At 39.4% G+C, this 12,734-nt stretch overlaps 1 protein-coding gene across 1 annotated transcript in view; it reads right to left on the bottom strand.

Annotated features, from left to right (window-relative positions):
- TMC1 (transmembrane channel like 1) overlaps nucleotides 1–12,734 on the bottom strand; it is a 134,660-nt gene that overhangs the window by 28,318 nt on the left and 93,608 nt on the right. Inside the window, exons 13-15 of the mRNA XM_018052767.1 lie at nucleotides 10,370–10,549; nucleotides 10,089–10,250; nucleotides 1,369–1,497 (exon numbers count right to left, since the gene is read on the bottom strand). Coding sequence (XP_017908256.1) covers nucleotides 1,369–1,497; nucleotides 10,089–10,250; nucleotides 10,370–10,549 — 471 coding nt within the window. The remainder of the gene's footprint in view (nucleotides 1–1,368; nucleotides 1,498–10,088; nucleotides 10,251–10,369; nucleotides 10,550–12,734) is intronic.

Below are 12,734 nucleotides of genomic sequence, written 5' to 3'. Positions count from 1 at the left end.
GGCACATCCCTGGAAGCAAGCAGAGTTCTGTCAGCAGACAGTGTTGCCTTAATGGTACTGAAATGTGGAGGTTCAACACTGAGTCAGCCAGGCAAAATAACTCCTGCTATGTGACAAGCACAGCTCAAAGCATGAGGTCAAGGCCTCTGTTTTGAGAAAGCTTTCATTCCAACAGAGGGAGACAGATAATAAGCACTTTCAAAACAGAAGATGTCAAGTAGTTATACATTGTATAAAGAAAATAAAACTGTGCTGAAACAGAGAGTGCCTGATGGGCCACCTTAGATCGGAAGGGCAGAGAAAAGCTTGAAGGAGGTGACTTATAAGCTGAGTCCTTAATGATAAGAATCAGTCCCGGCAAATTCTAGGAAACTGCACCCCCAGAAGGAAGAACAGCTAGGGCAGATGCAAGGAGCATCTGTGTTTGAGCATAACAAAGAACCCCAATGTTTATGGATTTTACAAAGCAAGAGCAAAAGTGGTAGGAGATGAGTTCAGAGGGGAAAAAAGCAGAAGATCACAAAGGGTATCGATGGCCCTGGACAGAGATTCAAATTCATTCTAAATATTTAGAAACTGCTGGAAATACTTGAGCAAATAAGTACTATCAACTCCTCAGGTCCTGTTTCGCAAGATAACAGTTTCATGTGCAAAAGGAGGACGCAGAGATGTGTGTTCTGCTGGCACTCTCAAACTTTGTGGGGGGATCTGGCGTTGAACAAAGATGGGGGTTAATGATGGAATCAACACTAGTGGGGCTCAGAGAAACCTGTGCTGTTGCTATGGAGAAGCAAGTCAACTTGCTAGAATTCTACACCACCACTTACCAGAGCCCTAGCAGCACCCTGGGCCTTTTACAGCCCCCTGCTGTGTCTCTGCTGAGTGCTTATTAGACTGTGAGCTTTATGAAGCAAGCAGCATAATCACTGATGCCTTCATCCTCCAACATCCTGCACAGTGATGCACTTGATAAGTGTCCAGGAGTTTGCTTAGTAGAATTCAAAGGAATTAACAGAAAATGTACAGTTGATACTACTCATCTTGCCCTGCCTCTAGAAATGCCAGCAAACTTCATGGGAAGGGTACAGACTGTGGGCCCAAGATTTACTGAGTTCACCAATTTAACATATAGGTTGAAGTCACTGCTTTTGCCACCTATAATTTTACTAGAATCTAATTTTGTTAGACTACTGCAAGCCATGATATTCAAGTTTTATCTCCCTCTGAATTAAAACAGTCCTCCTTGGTCTTTGCTTATTGACATCTGAAAGACCATCCTACCTCCTAATTCTTCTTCTTGCACTGTATGTGTAAATGATGAGTCATAAAGGAATGATCTGATAAGAGAAAGATGAATATCACACTTACATATCCATATTCCAAATCCCAGCACCAGCAGTAGTTGCAAAACCTCACAAAACATGCTCGGAGAAAGTCCCCAATGAGAATTGTGACATAGGTGGTCAGAACATCAGAAACAGTCAGTCGCACAAATTCCTGTTGAAATAGTATGTGTATTAAAACAAGCATTTCTCCCTTCATGTGGTCCTAAAGTTGACATCGAACTTGTCATGCTTTCTAAACAGTATTAACTTGAAACTGCAACTAATGGTAAAGAAACTAGTTAGGTATATCGAGCCAGTGAAAAATGTTTCACCCCTATTTTATTAGTTTAAAAATAATTATTTCCTGTGCCCAAACCATGGGATCAAAAGTCTTTTTATTGAGAAACTTTTATAAACATGACACAAGAACACAAAACAGCAAAATACCTACAACACAGAAATTGAGCAGTTTAATCTGACAAGCAGTGCTCTTTATAAAATTAAAAGACAAACTTGTAAAAAGTACTTGTGGCATATATGATAGAAGACTAGTTTTTCTAACAAGTTAAAAACTTTTACAAATCAGTACAACAGATGGGCAATTCAATAAGGAAAAGAATGGCAAATGGCACATATAAAAACTAAGAAAATATACAGTTAATTAAAACAGTCAAAAGTACTTAATTCCTTATAAAAATAAAAAAGGACTTAATTCCTTATAAAAATAGAGTTGTTACTTTACACAGTGATAAATATTTTAAAGATCATGCTCTTCCATATTGAGGAGAGTATGCTGAAACAGGCACTGACATAAACTGATGGGGAAATTAAACTGGTGCATCATTTGGGGTGGCGGGGGCAGGACTTTTGTGAAGATCCATCCCATTGTAAGTGTGTGGAATTTGATCAAGCAAATCCACATCTAGAAATATATCTTATGGCAAGTGTCAATCTATACATATAATTCTGAAAGCATTGTTTCTCCCAGATCAAAATTGGAAACAAGTTAAATACACTCAAGGGGAAATAAAATAAAAATGGGTGTCAACACCATGAAATACTGTGAGCTCTTAAAAAACAAATGCTATTGTGATTAACAACATAAACATTTACTAAAAACCACTGAATTCTGTACCTTAAAGTCCATGCAGCCTTCTCAGATGACATGCACTGCATTCTTGTAGTGCTTTGTTGACACTATAAAATTGTAAATGTTATCAATTCAGTGGCTTCCCTGGTGGCTCAGACTGTAAAGCGTCTGTCTACAATGCGGGAGACCAGGGTTCAGTCCCTGGGTTGGGAAGATCCCCTGGAGAAGGAAATGGCAATCCACTCCAGTACTATTGCCTGGAAAATCCCATGGACAGAGGAGCCTTGTAGGCTACAGTCCATGGAGTCGCAAAAAGTTGGACACGACAGGGCAACTTCACCATCAATTCAGTTCAGTTGCTCAGTCATGTCCGACCCTTTGAGACTCAATGGAGTACAGCACGCCAACCTCCCTGTCCATCACCAACTCCCGGAGTTTACTCAAACTCATGTCCATCGAGTTGATGATGCCATACAACCATCTCATCCTCTGCTGTCCCCTTCTCCTCCTGCCCTTGATCTTTCCCAGCATCAGGGCCTTTTCAAATGAGTCAGTTCTTTGCATGAGGTGGCCAGAGTATTGGAGTTTCAGCTTCAACATCAGACCTTCTGATGTATATTCAGGATTGATTTCCCTTAGGATGGACTGGTTGGATCTCCTTGAAGTTCAAGGGAGTCTCAACAGTCTTCTCCAACACCACAGTTCAAAAGCATCAATTCTCCGGCACTCAGCTTTCTTTATAGTCCAAATCTCACATCCATACATGACTATTGGAAAAACCATAGCTTTGACTAGAAGGACCTTTGTTGGCAAAGTAATGTCTCTGCTTTTGAATATGCTGTCTAGGTTGGTTATAACTTTTCTTCTAAGGAGCAAGCATCTTTTAATTTCATGGGTGCAGTCACCAATTGCAGTGATTTTGGAGCCCCCCAAAATAAAGTCTCTCACTGTTTCCCTATCTATTCACCATGAAGGGATGGGACCAAATGGGATGATCTTAGTTTTCTGAATGTTGAGCTTTAAGTCAACTTTTTCACTCTCCTCTTTCACTTTCATCAGGAAGCTCTTTAGTTCTTCTTCACTTTCTGCCATAAGGGTGGAGTCATCTGCATATCTGAGGTTATTGATATTACTCCCTGCAATCTCGATTCCAGCTTGTGCTTCTTCCAGCCCAGGGTTTCTCATGATGTACTCTGCATGGAAGTTAAATAAGCAGGGTAACAATATACAGCCTTGACACACACTCCTTTTCCTTTTTGAAACCAGTATGTTGTTCCATGTCCAGTTCTAACTGTTATTTCTTGACCTGCATATAGATTTCTCAAGAGGTAGGTCAGGTGGTTTGGTATTCCCATCTCTTTCAGAATTTTCCACAGTGTATTGTGATCCACACCGTCAAAGGCTTTGGCATAGTCAATAAAGCAGAAATAGTTGTTTTTCTGGAACTCTCTTGCTTTTTTGATGATCCAGCAGATGTTGGCAATTTGATCTCTGGTTTCTGTGCCTTTTCTAAATCCAGCTTGAACATCTGGAAGTTCACGGTTCACGTATTTTTGAAGCCTGGCTTGGAGAATTTTGAACATTACTTTACTAGCGTGTGAGATGAGTGCAACTGTGCAATAGATTGAGCATTCTTTGGCATTGCCTTTCTTTGGGATTGGAATGAAAAGTGACCTCTTCCAGTCCTGTGGCCAGTGCTGAGTTTTCCAAATTTGCTGGCATATTGAGCGTAGCACTTTCACAGCATCATCTTTTAGGATTTGAAATAACTCAACCAGAATTCCATCACTTCCACTAGCTTTGTTCATGGTGATGCTTCCTAAGGCCCGCTTGACTTCACATTCCAAGATGTCTGGCTCTAGGTGAGTGATCACACCATCGTGATTATCTGGGTCATGAAGATCTTTTTTGTACAGTTCTTCTGTGTATTCTTGCCACCTCTTCTTCGTATCTTCTGCTTCTGTTAGGTCCATACCATTTCTGTCCTTTATTGAGCCCATCTTTACATGAAGTGTTCCCTTGGTATCTCTAATTTTCTTGAAGGGATCTCCAGTCTTTCCCATTCTACTGTTTTCTTCTATTTCTTGCACTGATCACTGAGGAAGGCTTTCTCATCTCTCCTTGTTATTCTTTGGAACTCTGCATTCAAATGGGTATCTTTCCTTTCCACCTTTGCTTTTGCTTCTCTTCATTTCACAGCTATTTGTAAGGCCTTCTCAGACAGCCATTTTTCTTTTTCTTGGGGATGGTCTTGATCCTTGTCTCCTGTACAATATCACAAATGTCCATCCATAGTTCATCAGGCATTCTGTCTATCAGATCTAGTCCCTTAAATCTATTTCTCACTTCCACTGTATAATCATAAGGGATTTAATTTAGGTCACACCTGAATGGTGTAGTGGTTTTCCCTACTTTCTTCAATTTATGTCTGAATTTGGAAATAAGGAGTTCATGATCTGAGCCACAGTCAGCTCCCAGTCTTGTTTTTGCTGACTGTATAAGAGCTTTCCCAACTTTGGCTGCAAAGAATATAACCAGTCTGATTTCAGTGTTGACCATCTGGCGATGTCCATGTATAGAGTCTTCCCTTGTGTTGTTGGAAGAGAGTGTTTGCTATGATCATGCGTTCTCTTGGCAAAACTCTATTAGCCGTTGCCCTGCTTCATTCTGTACTCCAAGGCCAAATTTACCTGTTACTCCAGGTGTTTCTTGACTTCTTACTTTTGCATTCCAGTCCCCTATAATGAAAAGGACATCTTATTTTTGGTGTTAGTTTTAGAAAGTCTTGTATATCTTCATAGAACCATTCAACTTCAGCTTCTTCAGCATTACTGGTCAAGGCATAGACTTGGATTACTGTGATATTGAATGGTTTGCCTTGGAAACAAACAGAGATCATTTTGTCATTTTTGAGAGTGCATCCAAGTACTACATTTCGGACTCTTTTGTTGACTAAGAGGGCTACTCCATTTCTTCTAAGGGATTCTTGCTCACAGAAGTAGATATAATGGTCATCTGAGTTAAATTCACCCATTCCAGTCCATCTTAGTTCACTGATTACTAGAATGTCGATGTTCACTCTTGCCATCTCCTGTTTGACCACTTCCAAATTGCCTTTGATTCATGGACCTAACATTCCAGGTTCCTGTGCAATATTGCTCTTTATAGCATCGGACCTTGCTTCCATCACCAGTCCCATCCACAACGGGGTGTTGTGTTTGCTTTGGCTCCATCCCTTCATTCTTTCTGGAGTTATTTCTCCACTGGTCTCCAGTAGCATATTGAGCACCTACCGACCTGGGTAGTTCATATTTCAGTGTCCTATCTTTTTGCCTTTTCATACTGTTCATGGGGTTCTCAGGGCAAGAACACTGAAGTGGCTTGCCATTCCCTTCTCCAGTGCACCACATTTTGTCAGAACTCTTCACCATGACCCGTCTGTAAATGTTATATACTTATTTAATTAATGGTTTTGTTCTTCCTATGAGATTGTAAATCTCACAAGGACAAAGAAGAGATCCACTTTTGTTCCCCACTGGACCTCCAGTATCTAGCACAATGCCCAACACTTAATATGCATGTAACAAACATGGAGTGAGTGACTGAGTGACAGTAAATTCTTGGAGTTATTACTGAACATAACTTTTCTCTTCCCTACTCTTATTTATTCTTCTTTCCATTCCCCAGGAAACTTGAGTTCAGATTCTAATAATTAGCATCCATTAGAGGCAGGCTGTGAGGGATTTTTTTATCCTTTTGATTCTTCCTCAATAAGAGATAATTTCAGAGTGATTGTGAAGTCCTCCACACACTCCTAAGCACCCTCATCCCAATGGTTGAAATCTGATTCTTCCCCTAAGCAGTGTCCTAACTTTTACATAAAATAGCAGGATTCAAACATTATGTGAAAATATTTATTAACACACCATAGAAGGAATATACTGCTTTATAAGAAGGAAATTCCCAGAATGGTGGTCTTGCCCACCAAGGGAACATCATTCAGTCCCAATTCCTAGTGTGCTAGTCAGGATGGAGCATGGCTTCCCCACAGGCCTTCTGCAGACCACTGCACTCCACACCTCACACTTCACACTCCAGACATGTAGTGATAACATGCTTGGGAAGCTTTGATCAATACATCTAAGACTATCATTAACTAGTAGTGTTAGTGTTAGTTTTAGTCTCTCTCAGTTGTGTCTGATTCTTTGCAACCCTATGGACTGTAGCTCATCAGGCCCCTCTGTCCATGGAATTCTCCAGGCAAGAATACTGCAGTGAGTAGCCAGTCCAGGGGATCTTCCCAACCCAGGGATCAAACCCAGATCTCCCACACTGAAGGCAGATTCTTTACTGTTTGAGCCACCAGGGAAATAATAGAGAAGGTGTATCACAAAGACTATAGATTTTCCATGGCAGGAGCCTGGGGAGCACGCACTGATGCTAGTTATGTTTCTGGGGGATGATTCGGCACTATGGAGGACACAAACTCTAATCAGACTCTGTAGGTTAAATTTGGGTTCTTATCACTGGCTTCCTTTAAGGTCTCCTTTAAGGTCTTCCTTTCAGGTCTCTTTACTTTTCTAAGTTATGGTCTCCTCATCTATAAAATGGGGATAATGATATAACTTGGAGGGCAATTTATTAATAAAAATTCAAAGAGGTAATGCCTGGCACACAAGAATTTGATAAATGTGAGCCATTGTTGTCATTATCTTCAGTAGCAGGCTCTTTTCTCTCTGCCCCCAAAATGCAGACCTCGGTATACAGCTTCAAATAGTGATCTCCCAAGAGTTGTTCTGCTGCCTACCTATCAAGTGCCGTTGGAGATGAGACTAAGTGACTACATCTTGAGATTTCCTGGAGACATAAAGGAGTCACCAAATCCTTATAATCAAGGAGAGACTGAGTTCCACAGAATCCTTGAAGGAAAACAGAAGAGAGGACATCCACAGAGAAGAAGAGGAAACATCTGGAGTGTTCTCATAGAACAACAAACAATTCTTTGGGGTGCATCTCTAAAAGCTGCTGATATTGTTTCTTCTGGAATGACTTTGTTTTAAAAGTGGTTAAAATTAATGTTTCCAGGTGCATGGATATGCCTATTAATCTCTTAAAGGTGAGACCTTCCCAGCACTCAGGGATTTTACATCCCCTGTGTTCTCTTTGTCCCCATGGATCTCACCTCCCTCATCAACATTCTGTTCAGAATCACAGCCCTTCCCTCCTCCAGCTCCCAGAAGCTTTCCCACTAGTGCTGCCTGTTCCTTTAAAGAAAAGAAGGTGAAAGAGAAAAGGGAACCCTAACTACAAACAGCAGTAAGAAAAGATGATGAAGCAAAGAAATCACTAGGGACAGGATTTTTAAAAAGAAAAAGACAAGCAGCATGGTACAGGGGCTCCAAGAAGAATAATTAAATAAATATTTTTTATTTATTTTAATTCAGGAGGCAGAGGAATATCCCAGAAGCTTCTGAATAATCAGAAACATGTTTTCTAGATTGCATTGACATTCATGTCTAATTAATTGTTGCCTCCTCTTCAGAAGTGAGCAGCTTCCACCATATTCTTTACAGTTAGTTCTATTAATCCTGTTTAGTCCAGGTGTTTATTTGGTAAAGAATAAGTTTCTTAGCCCTCATGCCAGTTTGCATTCTGGGATGTCCATTAAGAGAATGTCTCAAACTCTTTGAGTTTGTGAAACTACATTTTTTTTTTCATTTCTCTCAACTTTTGCTGAAGATTTAGGGAACAGCCTAGAAGTGACAAAAAAAAAGATTCTATAAAAAAAAGGCTCATGGCTGCCTTCCTCCACTTTTAAAGAGCATCACTCCAACCTCTGTTTGCACCGTCACCACCAGTTGTTCTCACTCTTGCCTCCCATGTATGAGCATGTTGTGACTTTGTTAGGCTCACCTATGTAATCCAGGATACTTTTCCTATCCCCAGATATTTAACTTACTCACATTGGTAAAGTCCATTTTACTATGTAAGGTAACATATTCACAATTTCCAGGAATTCGAACATGGACATCTTGGAGTAGCTTTTATTCTGTCTACCACACCATGTATCACAAGTATCTCTCTACCAAGTGCAGGCAGTTTTCCTTTCATTTATTATTTCATACATTGTATGATCCTGTAAACATGTATAAAACATGGATGTCTGAAAACTGAGAATTTAATAACATATAACTGGAAAAGGAAGGCCTATCTGGTCCCTGAGAGCTTAAAAAATAAAGTAGAGTCCTTATTTATACTCTTTGGACTTGGTTCTCAATGATGTCTGTCTAGCATTATATGCATTTTCCTTATTTTTTTCCACAGTTGAAATCACAGATGAGTCGCTTAAGTCAGATGAATATCTGAAGCTAAGGACATCTAATGATATCTATATTTGTTTAAATTAGTTTTATAAAACTAATGCTAATTTTCAATTTTCCATTTATCATACAAATTTTATGCAAATAATAATATGAATAATTAAAAACTAAAGAAAAATATATTCAAATAATTTCCCAAAGATTACACTACTACTGAAACTGAGCTGTTGTCTGACCAACAGAAGCACTATGACATGTCTTTAAATGTCTGTTCACCATAGTCCAAAGTCAGTTTATGAAATGCACATGAGGAATGTCAATTCTAATGAGATAAAAGTAAAGGCATTTCAAAATATAAATTGGACTTGTATAGAAATAAGAGACCTGAAGTAGGTTTTTGGTTTTTTTCTGGTTTGGTTTCCCTTTATTGAACAGAAAGCCATAGGAAACACTATTTCTTTTATCTGCTAAAATACCATTAGTCTTGGACTGGGATCGTTTACACAGTCATCTGAAAACAACAAACCTAAAATAGCTTTCCTTTAATGCTTAAGGGGCAATTATTTGATAAAACTCAACATTATTGAAATAAACTTTAGTGTATGCTTCCAAATGAACGTTTTATCTTTTTTATGGAAAACAGGTAACAGTAACTAGAGTGCCATTTAAATATTTGCTTGGGTCTGGGTGCTAAATCTGGGTGTGTTATTATAACATATATACAAAATATCTCCTCAGGCCATTTTAAAACATCCTTCCATTATATGCTATCAAACTGTGGTGTTGGAGAAGACTCTTGAGAGTCCCTTGGACTGCAAGGAGATCCAACCAGTCCATGCTAAAGGAAATCAGTCCTGAATATTCACTGGAAGGACTGATGCTGAAGCTGAAACTCCAGTACTTTGGCCACCTGATGTGAAGAGCTGACTCATTTGAAAAGACCCTGAGGCTGGGAAAGATTGAAGGCAGGAGGAGAAGGGGACAACAGAGAATGAGATGGTTGGATGGCATCACTGACTCAATGGACATGGGTTTGAGTGGACTCTGGGAGTTGGTGATTGACAGGGAGGCCAAGCATGCTGTGGTTCATAGGGTCACAAAGAGTCAGACACGACTGAGTGACTGAACTGAACTGAAAAGGGGTGTAAATGTACTACTTACCTGAATGGATGTTTGTGAGGACTGCAAGAGTTAATATATGTGAAATTCACAGCCAGCATATAGTGAACAGTCAGTAAGTCTTAGCAATTTTCATTAATAAGCAATATAAACCAGGTCACACTTACAGAAGAAATCTCTACTCTGCTCCTTTTTAATCCAATAATTGTTATGCACTCCTGTGTGTGACATTACCTGCCCCACCATTGTTTCCCAGCAGGGTCCTCGAGGCACATCTGCAGGGTGCACAAAAAAGGGTGGCCCAGTGGTATTTCCAGCAAGGGAAGCATTGTAGGCCTTGATCATGTTGGCTTCCCATAGGGTAATATTGGCCTTTACCAGCTTCTCCTCTTCAATCTAGAAAGGAGAGTATTGGAAACAAAACTGAAACAGATTTTGAAGGCATTTCCGGCAATCTTGAGACTAGGAATCTAACAACGCGCTGATGGCAAGGACAATCCAGACACAAGATTTACCTTGTTGTTAATCTCATCCATCAGGGCAAGAATAAATACATACAGGTTGCCTAAAAGAAGAGCAAAAATGCGTCCCAGTAGCCATTTCAGAGCAATGAGGGGATGGTAGTCTTCCAATTCAGCAAATAAGTCAAATAGTGTTGGACAGAACATCCCCAGGAGGGACATGACCATGTTCATCTACAAGAAGACACAAGAGGTGAACCAAGTTGACGATGTTTAAAAATTATTATTGCTTTCTTCCAAATTTGCAAGATTCCAACTAGATTCCTTTGTTAGTCTATAATACTAAAAATTATTTCATGCATTTTTAAAATTTGATCTTAATAAAATAGGGGCCATATTCAACTCACACTGCACTAGTTTGTGGACATGCCAGTAATAATAGTCTGTTTCCTAGTATATGAGCGATGTGATTTACATTAATTTTTATGCAGATAGTATGTTGGTCTACATGGTACCAATTCTGCACTTCACAAGAAGATTTCCAAAGAAAATGAAAAATTGTCTGCTTGAGGAATGGGTTCAAATAGGAAATACTAATTTGACAATCATCAACACATAGGCTAGTTTAATCAACTAGAATGGATGAATTCCTTGAGATGGGCTCAAGACTACTGAGTTAGGGAGAACGCAAACTGTTAGGGGCAAAAAGAAAGAAAAAAGAAAGAAAATGGAACAGATTTTATCAAAGAAAACAGAAAGGATGTTCAAAAAATACAAAAGGAGAATACATGGCATAATGTCATCAAAGCCAAGGCAGAGAAGTTTCAGAAATGAAGAACTGACTTACAATGCCAAAAGTAAGAAACGTATGAAAGAGAGAGAGAATGAAAATATGACAAGCTGGAAATTTGTGGTCCACATCTCCAGATTGATTGACACACTTATGAATATGTTACTAGGGTAAATTAAGCATGTGCCACATTTATAATAGGGGAGAAAAACCTTTAAGTAAAATTTTAAAAATGGTTCCAGTTAGCACTGGCAATTTCTTTGCCTGAGTATCTGGCTCAAATTGTCACTACTGTGAGTTCCCATTTCCCCTGGTGGACTCCATGTTTTGAATGATTAGAAATACCAGGCTATATTTAGAAAATAATTATCAATATTTTTTTTTTTTGCTTTTGACTAAGAAAATTATATAAGTATGACTAGCGGGTGCTAAAAGTCAGCATAATATAATTTCAGCCTAAAGTAAAAACTTGGCAGAGCCTATGCAGTCTAAGGTAAGTTTGAATTGTTTCATCAAATTTGTAAAGTTTTTCATGAATCTGCATTATTACCTTTGTTGGCCCCTAGAATCAGAGGTCCCCTAAGATGGAAGTTTTTTAATCCATCTGGGCTGGATGAAGCACAAGATGGGATCAAGATTGCTGGGAGAAATATCAATAACCTCAGGTATGCAGATGACACCACCCTTATGTCAGAAAGCAAAGAACTAAAGAGCCTCTTAATGAAAGTGAAAGAGGAGAGTGGAAAAGTTGGCTTAAAGCTCAACATTCAGAAAACTAAGATCATGGCATCCAGTCCCATCGCTTTATGCCAAATAAATGGGGGAAAAGTGGAAACAGTGGCAGACTTTATTTTGGGGGGCTCCAAAATCACTGGAGATAGTGATTGCAGCCATGAAATTAAAAGACACTTACTCCTTGGAAGGAAAGTTATGACCAATTTAGACAGCATATTAAAAAGAAAAGACATTACTTTGTCAACAAAGGTCCATCTAGTCAAGGCTATGGTTTTTCCAGTAGTCATGTATGGATGTGAGAGTTGGACTATAAAGAAAGCTGAGCACTGAAGAATTGATGCTTTTGAACCATGGTGTTGGAGAAGACTGTTGAGAGTCCCTTGGACTGCAAGATCCAACCAGTCCATCCTAAAGGAAATCAGTCCTGGGTGTTCATTGGAAGGACTGATGTTCAAGCTGAAACTCCAATGTTTTGGCCACCTGATGCAAAGAGCTGACTCATTTGAAAAGACCCTGATGTTGGGAAAATTGAAGGCAGGAGGAGAAGGGGATGACAGAGGATGAGATGGTTGGATGGCATCACCGACTCAATGGTCATGAGTTTGGATAATCTCGGGGAGTTGGTGATGGACAGGGAAGCCTGGCGTGCTGCAGTCCATGGGGTCGTGAAGGGTCGGACATGACTGAGCAACTGAACTGAACTGAACTGAAGATGGATATTAAACAAGTTCTTATAAAGAGTGACTGTTTTAATGATAATCAATTGCTCATTCTTTTTTGTGATTCCCTGATACAAAAATATAATCAATATGAACCACAAACCAAAGTGGTATGATAATTTTGCCTATCAATGCTATCATAACTGCAAAAGATAACCTTAAAAGCAAACTTAGT

Source organism: Capra hircus, chromosome 8 (genome assembly GCF_001704415.2).
Source record: "Capra hircus breed San Clemente chromosome 8, ASM170441v1, whole genome shotgun sequence".
Classification (NCBI taxonomy): Eukaryota; Metazoa; Chordata; class Mammalia; order Artiodactyla; family Bovidae; genus Capra; species Capra hircus.
This window is presented reverse-complemented; position numbering and strand designations above follow the sequence as displayed.